Raw genomic sequence first — 13234 nt, 5'->3', positions numbered from 1 at the left:
TATGGAAGTTTCATCACTCACCACTGCCCACAGATATTCTTAATTTCTTTGAGTACCCATTTAGTCTGCAATATTCAGTGAGTATTTCCAGTGTGACCCTAACATTCTTCTTGGTGCAGTTTAAATAATCCTACCAGCGCTTGGATTCTTATCCCCCATGAACACCCTAATTGTTTCATTCCTGGTAAGTGGATCCAGTATAGTTTCCTCAGCCGTTCCTCTCATTCGATAGTGTCGTGACCACGATTCCATTTCGTGGCTGCCATGGAACTCAGAGGACCTTATTGTGCGAACCAAGCAAATATAATTTATTGAAGCATTCCCATTCCAGTTTAAAGCTCACCTGTGCCTTGATAGCCGATTAACTGTTGGCCAAAATCGCCCAATGCAGTTTCTTTAGAGGTTGAAGGGGGAACAATTATCTAAGGCGCATATTTCTGCATAACATATACTAGTGTATCCATTGGTTAAAAGTATGTTTTCCTTGGACCAGTGACGCCTTTTTTTAGGGGGTCTGTCACTGTAACAAGTACTCAGTTGCCGGTTTAAGTCAAAGGCCTCTGCACGCTCACGTAGTTTACCCTACTGCTTCGTCAAGTAAAACAAAATGTTAATTTTTTTTAAGTTAGGTACCCCTCTAATTCGCTGTTACCCTCGGACATACTGAAAATTGCCCTTCTTCCCTGGATCCGTATGCAAAGTTGAAAAGGAGTCATTCTCAGAAAGACTTCCAGGAATGCCGTTACCTCAGTGGTACACTCATAAGCCAGTTTTTGGAATTTGGGTAACGACAATTTCGTGAGAAAAGAGAAGAAGTGACCTCACTTACGCCTCACTTATTACCAACCAATAAAACCAAGTTAAAAACACGATCGACAAAGCGGCCTATGCAATCCTCGGGTCACCAGGCTTGGTAAACGGTTTATCTACAAAAATGCTAACCGGAAAGCAAAGGAAGCGATTAGTGGTATCTGAGCGGTCCATGGCAAAGATTTTTATGATAAACTAGACACTCGCGATGGCGAGACAGATTTGTATCGACTTGTCAAATGTCGACACCCAAGCACACAGTATAGAACACTTCTTTTACGTTAATGACAAGAACGATACTTTGCTTACCGACCGCCGACCCACTTTCAAAAGCACTGCGACCATTGGGAGCCATTTCACCTATGAAATCGAAGAAAGCAGCAGAATCTGGTGACATCGTAGCTGAGCTCTGGAAAGCAAAGACCTGGAGCCCAACACTATAACTCAGTGAGTATTTCAATCGTATTATCGAAGCAGGTAAAGAAAGCACGACCGTTTCAGTATGGAAAAGGAAGGCAGTCTAGCAGAATGTTCAAATTACCGCTCGATTTAGTTATGGTCCCATACCATGAAGATATTTTTGAACGCATTCTTGACAATCGTATTCAGGACTCTGTTGAAATATCAGTGGATCAGGCTGAGTCTGTCAAGAACTGCGGAACTACTGATGCAATACACGCTACGAAGTTACCCATGGAGAAACACCAGACATCTCTTTCAGAGCAGATCAAACATTTCAGCTTCATGTTGCCTAGGAGCTTGTAGTATGTTAAAAATTCTGTATTCAATATCGGTTGCGATGTATCGCATCGGCTGCTGGAGGCTTCAATTTGTTTTCTCCACCTACGTTAGAGTTCGAGGCAGAAGATGGAAGAGGAGTGCTGAAACGTCGACCCCGGTGTACACAAGAAAACTGCCATTAGATTCTGGTTTTCTACGTATGTGTCAATTTTCTGAACGGGTGTCGTGGGTGGCGACGCTGAAGGCAGTTTTTTGGAGACCACTTACAGAGCAGTTTTTCGCGCATAGCATCTTTTCTGCAAAAAAACTTCCCGTCTTTGCTTGCTTACTTTTTGCAGAAAACTATACAAAACTGTCGACTTCAGCGTGTATGCCATCTAGGAAATGTGACCTTTCTGTCTGTTCTGCGGCCCATACGTGAGCAGCTGGTTGTGATAGCGTATTTGCGAGCGCGATTATTTCGTTCAAATAACCTTTGCTGCTTGCAATAAACACCACGCGGATGTATTAGCTTGGCCATGGTATCGTTATTGGATGGCATTAGATCTCCCACGTGATAGCATTCAGAACAAGAATATAGATATGTGGCGGGAGAAAATTTAATTTTCGATGTACCTGCGGCACTTCGAACTCGACTCGTTAGGGCCCTGTTAAACTACCCTGGGCACTATTTAGATTTCCTCTGACAGTAGGGGTTTCGCAGTTCATTCTAGATGAGCTTACCTGGCATATGTTCGAATGCTTTCTCTGTATCTGGGTTCCTCCAAAAGCAACCGCACTGCATGTATCACGTCGCTATTTCTGCGAAGCCTCTCGGTTTTTCAACCTATGGAGGCCCCTTCATTTTCTCCCCTCAACCGGCTATTATCACCTTTGGAGAGAATAAAAACATATGGACTGCAATTAAAGCAATGGAAATTTAAAGGTCAAAGTTTATTTTCCGTTACCCCAATGCGCTTCAACCGTTGTGTTCACTTTTTTTCTGAAATTGTAGACCATTTCACGTATTACTGTCATTATTGGCCGGAGACAAACATGATATTTGATCCAGATGTTGTTTATAATGCCTTTTTCTAAATGGCGGTCCCATCTTTTAAATCAGAATCACGAGACCTTATAAAAGTAGCTACATGACTATCAGCAAAGAGTGTCTTCGACGCATCAAACCCTCTAAATTTATCCCCATATCATCCCAATTACCCTTTACAATAGTCAACTTGACTCTCACATGTCCCGAAAATACCTAAGACCATTATTCATTCTGTTTGCTAGATTTGGCGCAGAAATAAATTCAAGATACTCGTATTATATAATGATGAAAACAGGGATAATCACGAACCGAAAAGATACAAAGTTTCACTTTCAATTCATGAAGATGTTCTCCTTCGTGCTCGACAATCCGTATCTTTCCGCTACACGAGAAGTGGCAACGTCTTCAAGGGGATGGATGATTCCTTGGCAGATAAAGTTTCGTAGCAAGATTGCGTTTAAAACCCAAATTAAAGTTGAACATTTACGACGAACATAATAGACTTGTGGAAACATTTCCATTCTTCTTGGTTCGCATACGTGTTTCCTAGCGGAGACATCGTCATCATTACCACACGAAGAATGTGCATTGAAATGATGGAATATTATACCAACGGGGCTTGCTTTTGAAAGCTATTAGTTTCTCGTATTGCGTCAGAAGCTCCTTGGTGAGTGGTGAGCTCAATGGATGTCTACTCCTATTAAAACCCGTTGACTTGGGGCATTAGGAAGAACTTCAATGCCTGAGATCTTGTGTTATATTTAAGCTCATTATCATAAAGCTGTTTAGTTGCTCTTGAATAGTATAAGAAGATGAAGAAGACACAGATGCGGGTATATTTCTGAACTATGATAAAGGACAGGAGAAGCTCAATTATATTCATGACCTAATTTTTGCATCTTTTTCAGATTCGCCTTATTCTACATCCTTCTCTACTCCGTCGCATGGTTCATTTACTTCATAACGAAGGGAACATCAAGCGAATATTGGCAACCTGTAGCGCTCTCCCTAGGATTTTTATTTATTGCCATCGTAACGACAATATGCGTGACCAAAACAACTTTCTACAAATCTCATACATGCCCCATATCCGCATGCGTGGCGCTAACACTATGCGCCGGATCGTTGATCCTTCTGGGCCTCACCGACAATGCAGTCAGCCCTTTGGGACACTTCTCGTTTTGTCTAGAGATCATCCTACTGATTTACACCGCCCTTCCCATGCGAGTCTGGCTGGCGGCAGGAATAGCGATCAACTACTCAATACTCTTCGAACTGCTAACCCATGTCGTCGGGAACAGCGCAATTCATGGCTCCAATACGGGATTTTCATACAAAATATTGATTTTAAGGATTTTCCTCCAGATAACTGTACACTTAGTGGGCCTGCATGTGCTCATAATGAACATCGTTCGAATGAGAGGGACATTCATGAAAGTTGGACAGAACTTGCTCGTGCGTCGTCAACTTGAAATGGAAAAACAGCTCAAGGAGAAAATGATCCATTCAGTGATGCCACCAAAAGTTGCGGATATGTTACTCAAAGAAGGGGGTGGAGTTGATCCCGAGATGGCAAACTCAGAAAGCTTGACATCAAACCATTTGAAACCGCGTCCTTCAAATGATGTGAAATCACTTTTTCGACCATTCCATATGCACAGCATGTCCAACGTGAGTATTCTCTTTGCGGATATCGTTGGATTCACGAAAATGTCCTCCACAAAAACTGCTGAACAATTAGTGGAAATCCTGAACGATCTCTTTGAACGTTTCGATGATTTGTGTGTGATGAATGGATGCGAAAAGATTTCAACGCTGGGCGATTGCTATTACTGTGTGAGTGGATGTCCTGAGCCCAGGCCAGACCATGCGATCTGCTGTGTAGAGATGGGATTGGGAATGATTGCAGCCATGAGAGCATTCGATATGCAACGGCACGAAGGAGTCAAAATGCGAGTAGGAGTTCATACAGGAACTGTCCTTTGTGGGATCGTAGGAACGAGACGAGTGAAATTCGACGTATGGAGCAACGATGTAACATTAGCAAACAAGTGAGTTTTGTTCTGCACAAGTCCTTTGAGTAATTTGAATGAAATAAACTAAAAATTCATTTTTTGTTAGAATGGAATCAACGGGCAGACCCGAACAGGTCCATATTTCGGAGGAAACTTGCAGTTTTCTAGGCGATGCATATTTTCTAGAAGAAGGCGAAGAAGTTTTTGGTAAGATGTGAATATTTTAAACACAATCTTTTGATTCTGTTAACAAACTATTTCCAGGCCATCGAACATGTTTTGTAACTGGTCGCCGAAAAGATTTATCCACATCACGAAACAGCAGCTTAAGTCCGCTGCCTCTCCACCTAGTCGTATCACCGCCCGACAGCTTTATAAATGGCGTCTCTCTGTCACAGAGTGCAACGAATATTTCAGCGATTCAGCCAACCGTTCCGCCAGCCTCGCCAGTAGGCCCGGTCTCCACATCCTTAAATCCATCGCCAGTTCTTTCAATACGACCACGAATCGCTTCACTAAGCATGAAGATCCGCAAGAAATCCACTAATTGCCTAATGGATGTTGAAAAAGTGAACACAACAGCAGCAAAGCCAATGGTTAGGGAACATCCGAAAATTATAGTTACAACGAAATCACTTCCCGGCAGCCTCGACTCAGATCATGAAGACGAGGGATGCTGTCGTGGAAGCGGCGGTAATGGTAGTACTTCGAACACCAATAATAAAACAGGGAGCGAAGAGGAAAGTATGACTGCGAAGTACACAGCCAAAATTAAGAACTGGAAGGTTCCGAAATTCTTGAAGAAGATTGAAGAATTGAAGAAATCCGACCCAGTATCGAAAACAAAACCGACTGATGAAATACAGACTGTTGACCAGAACGGCTATCAACAATTGCCGGTCGTTATTGAAACGCCACGACCAAGTTTCCATACATTAGATATTCCTAATCGAACGCCATTACCAAACCCGAACATGAATCCTTCTTCAGGGCCATCAAAGTCACCGGAAGGAAGTTGTTGCTCGCCAGGACAGCATTCGATGTTCGATGACATTATCGACATTCGTTCGTATATCTCGCAATCAAGGAGTGATATATCGCCATTTGGTAGGTCGGGGAGCTATCGATCACAATGTGGCCGCTCAGCTGCCAATTCCGACTCGCCGGTCGGTCGACCTAGAAGCTCTACGACTGTAATAACTAAAAGTGACCAACAGAGAGCCAATGTGAATAACGCCCCTGCAGACTGTCTTAGCATATGCCCTTCAGCAACAAGTAGAAAAGATTCGGGGATCAAGAGCAATAGTCGGCGGTCCAGCATCCAACAGCAAATATACGCCCTTAACCAATCCACAATATCTCAGCATAGGGTGTCCGGTTACTTCACAAGCTCGCAGTCGAGCCTCTCGAATATGCCTGATGCTCAGCTCCCACCCGTTCCTAACAACATCAACTCGCAAAATCAAAACATATCTGACACTCTTGCTGCATGCCTGCAGCAGCTGCGCAAACAATCAGACCTGCAGCTGATACGCTGCGTTCGAGACAATGCAAAGTCACAAAGGAGCTACTTAGTGAAGCCACCGCTACGAAGATTCAGTTTGTTTTTCAAATCTCGCCAAATGGAGAAGGAGTTCCGCTCAAAAGCACATCGGTTCGGAAATGAAAATGAATCCGAGGGACCTCCCACACTCGCAACACCACGATACAACACCTATATTGATATTTTCGTAGGAATAATGGTTTATTTGGCAATATCAGGATCATTGTTCCTCATGACCCCGACTACTGTCACCCCAGAGTTCCGGTTTTGGGTACTCACTTTTGTCATCTTCACCGCCATACAATTTTTTGCGTTGTTCCTTTTCACGCGCCAAATGTGCCGACGTCACTCAATGAAGAGTAAGACAACGGTCAATGGCAATTCAGCCTCGTGCGCCGATAGGATATTCGAGGCAATCTCGAGCTGGTATCCATGGCATATTTGCTTGGCGATTCTCATGCTGCTTCCAGTTAGTCTGATAATTATCAATTTTTTGCTTTTGGATCTGAATCAAATCCAAGCGTTCGAATATCACTACGGGTTCCTAGTGTTTGTGTGTATTGTGCACTTCTGCAACTTTACACAGCTCAACTGTTGGATGCGGAATATACTCGCATTTCTGGCTGGAATGTGTTTTGTAGGCATAGCTGTGTCGCAACTCACAGCGGATGCTATGCGAAATGATGGTTTGAACGATGCTGAGATAGTAAATGGAACCAACGAAACCTCCACGACTACTTTCTCTTTTGGAACGGAGGCTCACTCGCACTACGAGGACATCCAATGGTTCCAAGACTACCACCTCGAGATTTACTTAGATTTATTTTTACTTTTGATACTCGTTTGGTTCCTGAATAGAGAGTTTGAAATTGGATATCGAACCACATTCTATGGAAGTGCTGTGGCCAACCAAGATAAAATTCGAGTCCAAAGTATGAAGAACCAGGCCGACATGCTGTTACATAATATTATCCCGAAACATGTCGCCGAGCAACTCAAAAATACCGCCAAATACTCCGAGAACCACCACGATGTTGCGATTATCTTTGCAAGCATAGTCAACTTCAATGAAATGTATGATGAGAGCTACCTGGGCGGGAAAGAATTCCTGCGAGTCCTTAATGAACTTATTGGAGACTTCGACGAACTTCTGACACGTCCTGAGTTCCGTTGTGTAGAAAAGATTAAAACTATTGGATCCACTTTTATGGCGGCCAGTGGCTTAGATCCAGAGAGCCGTGGCGAAAATAATCAACACATCTATGCACTCATGGAGTTCGCATTAGCCATGCAATCCGTTGTAGATGCATTCAATAAAGATCTTTTGGAGTTCAATCTGATCCTAAGAATCGGATTCAACATTGGAGATGTAACGGCTGGCGTTATTGGAACGAGCAAATTACACTACGATATTTGGGGAGACGCCGTGAATGTGGCGAGTCGAATGGATTCAACTGGCGTTCCGGGAAGAATACAGGTGGGAAGTTATTGCCTGTCGTTTTTGGAGAACAAATACACGTTCGAACCGCGTGGTCAAGTTTATGTTAAGGGTAAGGACCATATGGAAGTGTTCTTGCTGAAGGAGCGTAAAATTATAATTGGTGGTGAATCGACTGATGGCAAGTGGGATGGGGCTGTTCGATAAAGATAAAGTTTATAAGAGAATGTGTGCACGTTTCGACAATCTGTATGTAAAGTTAGTTCGAATGGATATAGCGTATGTAAATGCGAGAAGACATTCGATGAAATTCATATGAAAACAAATTTTGATCCTCAAATTTGCTAAGAATCGGGATCATAATGAAATGAAGCTTTAGCTAGATGGTCCAGTTTTAATAAATATTTGACGATTTCTTCTAAGAAAGGAACTAATTACGAATTTTAACGATATTGTTGGGCGGACATGGAACCGACTCATCGCTTCCTAGATAAGATATAATGCTTTTCTGCAAGACTGTGCGAATTGAAGTAAATATGTATATTAAATCCTATTTTTTCTAATCCATTCTAGAAACTTCGGATTTTAATAATCCCAACGAGTTAGCCTACGCAATGCACTGTAACACTAATTAGTGTAACAAATACTTCCATTGATGCTACCAAATGTAATTGAATATTGAATGTCAGGCAAATATTCAGCTCCAATAACGCCATTTCTTATTACAGTCCGATCCCCCCCTCCAAGCAACTCCATCTGTCAACCATATTCTTCAATGGGCGACTTTTATTAGCTTTTCACTAGCGTGGTCAACAGAGTCCCAGAGAAGTTCGGACGGTTTTCTGCGAATCAATTTCTTCTGATTTGAAATGTTCAAATACTCGCTCAGCGTCCATCAGTTGTACGCAATCGGCCCTCATAGTTTTTCAAAATTTAACAAGCCCCAATTCTACTAGACCATAATAAAAATTAGACAGCTCATTGTTATCTCAAATTCACTACCCACCTCCATCTTTAACGGTTGAAGAATCCATCGGGGGGTTGTACTTTCGAACATGCCAATAACTTTCTCTAAAGTCTGCGTCAAAGTCCGTTTTTCATTGTTACAAAATAACACAAATCTTAAAATAGTTCTGTAAATGTGAACTTTCTGTTTCCAACATTTCTATATTTTAAGAATTAAAAGGTCCTTCACCACCCGTCCGCATTTTCCACAATTAAATACCCCATTGTGAGGTATGGTCGTCCAGCCTTTTTCATTAATCTTTAAGCCGGCACCTTGTGTCCCTTTTTATTTAACACATAACGAAATAACCAAGGGCGAGATTAAAGAACATGAGGGCGGTTTATATCCTTGTTTCGATCCGCACTTCCTTTGAAATCATTGCATTAGTTCACTAACTCAGTAAATATTAAAATTTAAATTTTTAATTAAGATCTATCAGTCTGGCTGCACTGATGGTAAGTTGGGTGTAGTGCAGTTGTCATTGTGGTGTTAATCAAGATATGAATTCCGAATGGTTCGGATCTTTAAGTGCATGCAAGAAAAATCGTTTTTTGTAGTCTTGTTTATAATAAACACGTCAATCTATCAGTTTTTAATCAGTCAATTTTTGATGGATTAACTGACGCCACACTGATGAAATACTGATCGTGTAAGGTGAGCCTTACAGCTGAGTTTCGCGTCTCTGCCATTGAGTTGTACTGTCGTTCAAGTGGGGAACAAGTCGGCAAGGCAAACGTTGCTAGATTTAATGTTGGCTTAAAATGAATAACGTAGTTAAAGAAAAGGATACCCATTAGACCGGGCACAAATTGAGGCTTAGCTTGCTGAAGTGACGTGACGTAGCCCACCGTGACTTTTTGTGGAGCAAGGAAGTGAATGCAGGGTAACGCGAAGCAGTGTCGCAATTTTCACTAGTGACTGCGACCTGCATTGAGTGAAAACTAGCAACTATTGACTCCTCGAGAGATCCATGTAATTCAAAAGGTTGTTCATGGATTGCTTAATCATAGTTTTTAAATTTTTCATTAGAGAACTCGTCTTTCACGGTTGTTTCGTGAGGGCTAAGAATTGATGTTGAATGATAACATAAGTGGAGTGGGCATCTTGCGTCCGCCCCCGTACAACCCCCAGCTCGGTGTACCAAAAACAATCGGGCAAAGAAAAGTAATTAGAGATCCTAAAAAAGGTAGTCCGCGCTATTTTTCTCCCTTGTGCCAATAAATGAGAGTAAAAAATGGCGCATTGTGAAAATGTTATCGATGAATAAAGGGGTTGCATAAACAAAATCATTATGGGCGACTGAAGTTGATGCTTCGCGTAAGACATTGTAAATGGACGACTGGCTCCCAAGGGCACTCTCTTTTCCACTCGTCCTCGCCTGCATACGCGGCATCGAGGCTACTCATAGTGCAATTTAGTAGGCAAGATCTATGTAACTATCACCCACCCGCGAAAATTTCCAAGCTTAACTTATTAGTCTATTTGACATTTTCTAAATTTAAATTCGATTCAAAAACATAGGATATAGTAACAGCAAGGATAAACACGATTGAACAAAAAGCGTTTCAAGCAACTATACAGGACTTAGAGGCACGTCATTGTTTTCAAGTGAAAAGGAGCCACTTTGGATAATGGATATGCAAAAATTATTTGATTTTTCTTGAATATAGAAGAGAATTTTCGAGACAAACTGCTCACATCAATGTTGAACTCACTTTTTGAGCCTGTTTCACTATAGAAACCTTGTTCATTATAGTTCGTCCTTTTCGGAAGCCACACTGTTAACCACTAATTATATTCTTGGTGTATAATTCTAGCATAGCTATGATGATTTTCGTCGCAATCTTATAAAACGTACACAAAACCGTGTATCGCCAATTTGGAGCAATGTGTGGGGTTCACACCCTGCTACTCACTTCTTCCTCTTGCCCCATGGGACTGCCACAAAACGTTGCTTCACGAGGAAGACACCGCTGCAAGCCGTAACACCAGAATCTTATCATTCAACCAAAAATTTGAGCACCTATTTATGAATACTGGTCATCTCAATATAGCATTCTCGTATGGCTTCATTATACATCTACATACTTGTGCTGCCACACTCGATAGTTTTGTACAATATTCAATCAGGTTCAGCTTTGGACTCACTAAATATGTGGTCTTGTTCTCAATAAACCTGTCCTCTGAGTCAGGAAATAACACAATCTACTTTTAACTTGCTTATTATCAGCAGTTTGGACCTTAGTTCTGCTGATAAATTGATAGTTGCAGTTTACATACTTCCATGGGCCTTTCATTGTCGAATCTTGTAATTCAACCAGTCCAGATTGTTTTTCCACAACCTCGTGGAGTGATTTTCTGCCTTTTGATCTTACTTTGGCCTGCTTTTCTGAAAACTTTCAACCTTACGGAAGAAAATTTCCAACACCAATGCTTTGAGAATTGAAGCATATCAACAGCCGTGGAGCTACTTCCTCAGTCCTGTTTTAGTCCATAAAAACTTCTTTTCAGCTTCCACACCTCCATACATTAAGTGTATCCCTTGACGATCAGTCTTGCTTCACCTTGTCAACACTTCCATCAAGATTCGTCTTTACACGGTAAATCCATTTACATGGAGTTGCTTTTTCACAAGCCACATCGTTGTCTATTGGTTTCTTCCACGAGTCTCCCTGCTTAACTTTCAAAGCCTCAGGGTTCTCTACGTCGCTCTTCGCTCTTTTCGAAGTAACCGAACTTTTCCAATGTCGTTCGATTTTGGAGCCGTCGTTGTCCTGGTTGAATTTGATGCTCCTTTCCTTCCTCTCGCCACGCCATTATATCCCACGAGATATGCTTTTTGTGTAAACACAAAACCTTATTAAAATCGGTTTACTGTCTGTCATTCACACGCATTTTTCTCGAGGACGGTTGTAGCGATTGACACCAAATTTGATAGAAAGTTGGGAACTGTGAACGCTCACGCATGTAGTGAGTTACATCCTTTTACGTCGAATTTAAGCGGGAGCCCCAGACATACATCAAATATAGTCATGTGGGGTATCAAATTAAACGTTAGTACTTTTCGAAGCGGGTCTTAGTTTTGACATTTCTTAGAAAGGTGGGGAGTGCGGGCGTTTAAAAATATCATTTCTTTAACGGACCCATTCTCAGAAATTACTTAACCGAAAAATCAAAAGGCTGTCACTGTTTGGTGCCTAGGCTCCAAAAATATCCTCTATACCGATACCCTGTTCAAATAAAGTTAACAATAGTACATTACTATATTTTTAGTAATTAGCAGGAAAACCCCCCTTAGGTTCCTCCTAGAATTACGAATTCCGAATATAGACTACCGCCTAGAAAATGATCTTACCAAATTTGGTGAAAATCGCGCTATTACTAACAAAGTTATAATAGGTTAAAGCTGACGCTTCTATGCAAATTCAAGTCTTTGGATGTCAATATAACTTCAAAGTGGATATTCTCATATAATATATGCTTATATTACGTGCTACATACTAATAGGACAAATGCACACCCAAATCTCTTTATAAAAGAAATACACAAAACCTTTCATATCTGAAACGTCTAGCTTCCGGTCACCCGACTTGTTTCGTTTCTCCTGTGGAATATGAGCGTACCATCTCGATCCAATTATGCAAAGGTATTTGATTCTTGGTTTCTCTCCCATCCACAGCGCGTATGGAGTAACTCCTTCTAGCGACGATTTCCAGTTCGATTGAAAATATAAATTACTGTATTCACCAGCTCAGCCTACATCATATCTGGAAGCTCAGTATTTGGATCAGAATACTTGAAAGTTCTCGTCATTTCTCAAATTGCTCGATTTGCATGCTCGATACCACCATTTTACTCAAGCGATGGTGCTGTCAGTCTTTGCATTCTCCTCTAAAATCGCTTTTACCTCTGCTTTATCGAACTCTTCTCCGTTATCACTCAACAGCTCTTTAATTCAATACCTTGGGCTTTTGCGTGAGCAAGCATCTGCTTTGGTACGCCCTGTGACTTGTCATTTTTCTTTTATGAAAAAAAAACAACAAAACTTGGTGTGCAAATCTTTGAATACAACTAGGTATTTCATCTTCGAAAACGACTGATCAAATGGTGATTTGCCGATCCTAGCAACTTTTATTCTTGTTTCTTCCTCAGTAAAAATCGATTCGATGGCCGCTTTGTGAAGCATTCCGGATGACCCACGAACTCTATTCATTACACATTCCTCATTAACTTGAAGCCAGCGTTCATTAGGCGCCGAGTTGTATTCGCTATTCCGATTCCTGTTCTGAGCTGCTAAGTTGCTAAACAAATTTCTTATAACACCTGGAACAAATCAAACGTCTTTCAAAATAATTTTCTGTCTCCCATTATTGACAGTTGGCACGGCTCTAATTCCTCTTTTCCAATAGTTTTCACTCCGTAGGAACTGCTGCGGAACTCAACAAACGGATCTCGACGACTCATCACGTGTCAGCACAGACACATATTCGATTCAATTGCGTTGCCATGAACGTTGCTTCCTTCCTTCTTCTTAAATGGCTTTCCGTCAGCAATCCACTTTGGACATTGTCGAACCCAGTATCCCTTTTTGTTGCAATAATTGCCCGCATTGTCCTTCCAATGTTTGACTTCCTGCTTTCTCCCTACTCAA

General features: G+C 41.6%; 1 protein-coding gene across 2 annotated transcripts in view; it reads left to right on the top strand.

The window, feature by feature from the left end:
- LOC119656638 (adenylate cyclase type 9) overlaps positions 1-11517 on the top strand; it is a 313256-nt gene extending 301739 nt beyond the window's left edge. For both annotated transcript variants that reach the window (XM_038063082.1, XM_038063081.1), the window contains exons 4-6: positions 3490-4632; positions 4703-4803; positions 4861-11517. In XM_038063082.1, the coding sequence (XP_037919010.1) occupies positions 3490-4632; positions 4703-4803; positions 4861-7784 (4168 nt within the window). In that variant the 3' untranslated portion in view covers positions 7785-11517. The remainder of the gene's footprint in view (positions 1-3489; positions 4633-4702; positions 4804-4860) is intronic.
- The last annotated feature ends 1717 nt before the right edge of the window (positions 11518-13234 follow it).

The sequence above is a fragment of the Hermetia illucens genome, chromosome 5 (genome assembly GCF_905115235.1).
Source record: "Hermetia illucens chromosome 5, iHerIll2.2.curated.20191125, whole genome shotgun sequence".
In the NCBI taxonomy this organism is placed as follows: Eukaryota; Metazoa; Arthropoda; class Insecta; order Diptera; family Stratiomyidae; genus Hermetia; species Hermetia illucens.
This window is presented reverse-complemented; position numbering and strand designations above follow the sequence as displayed.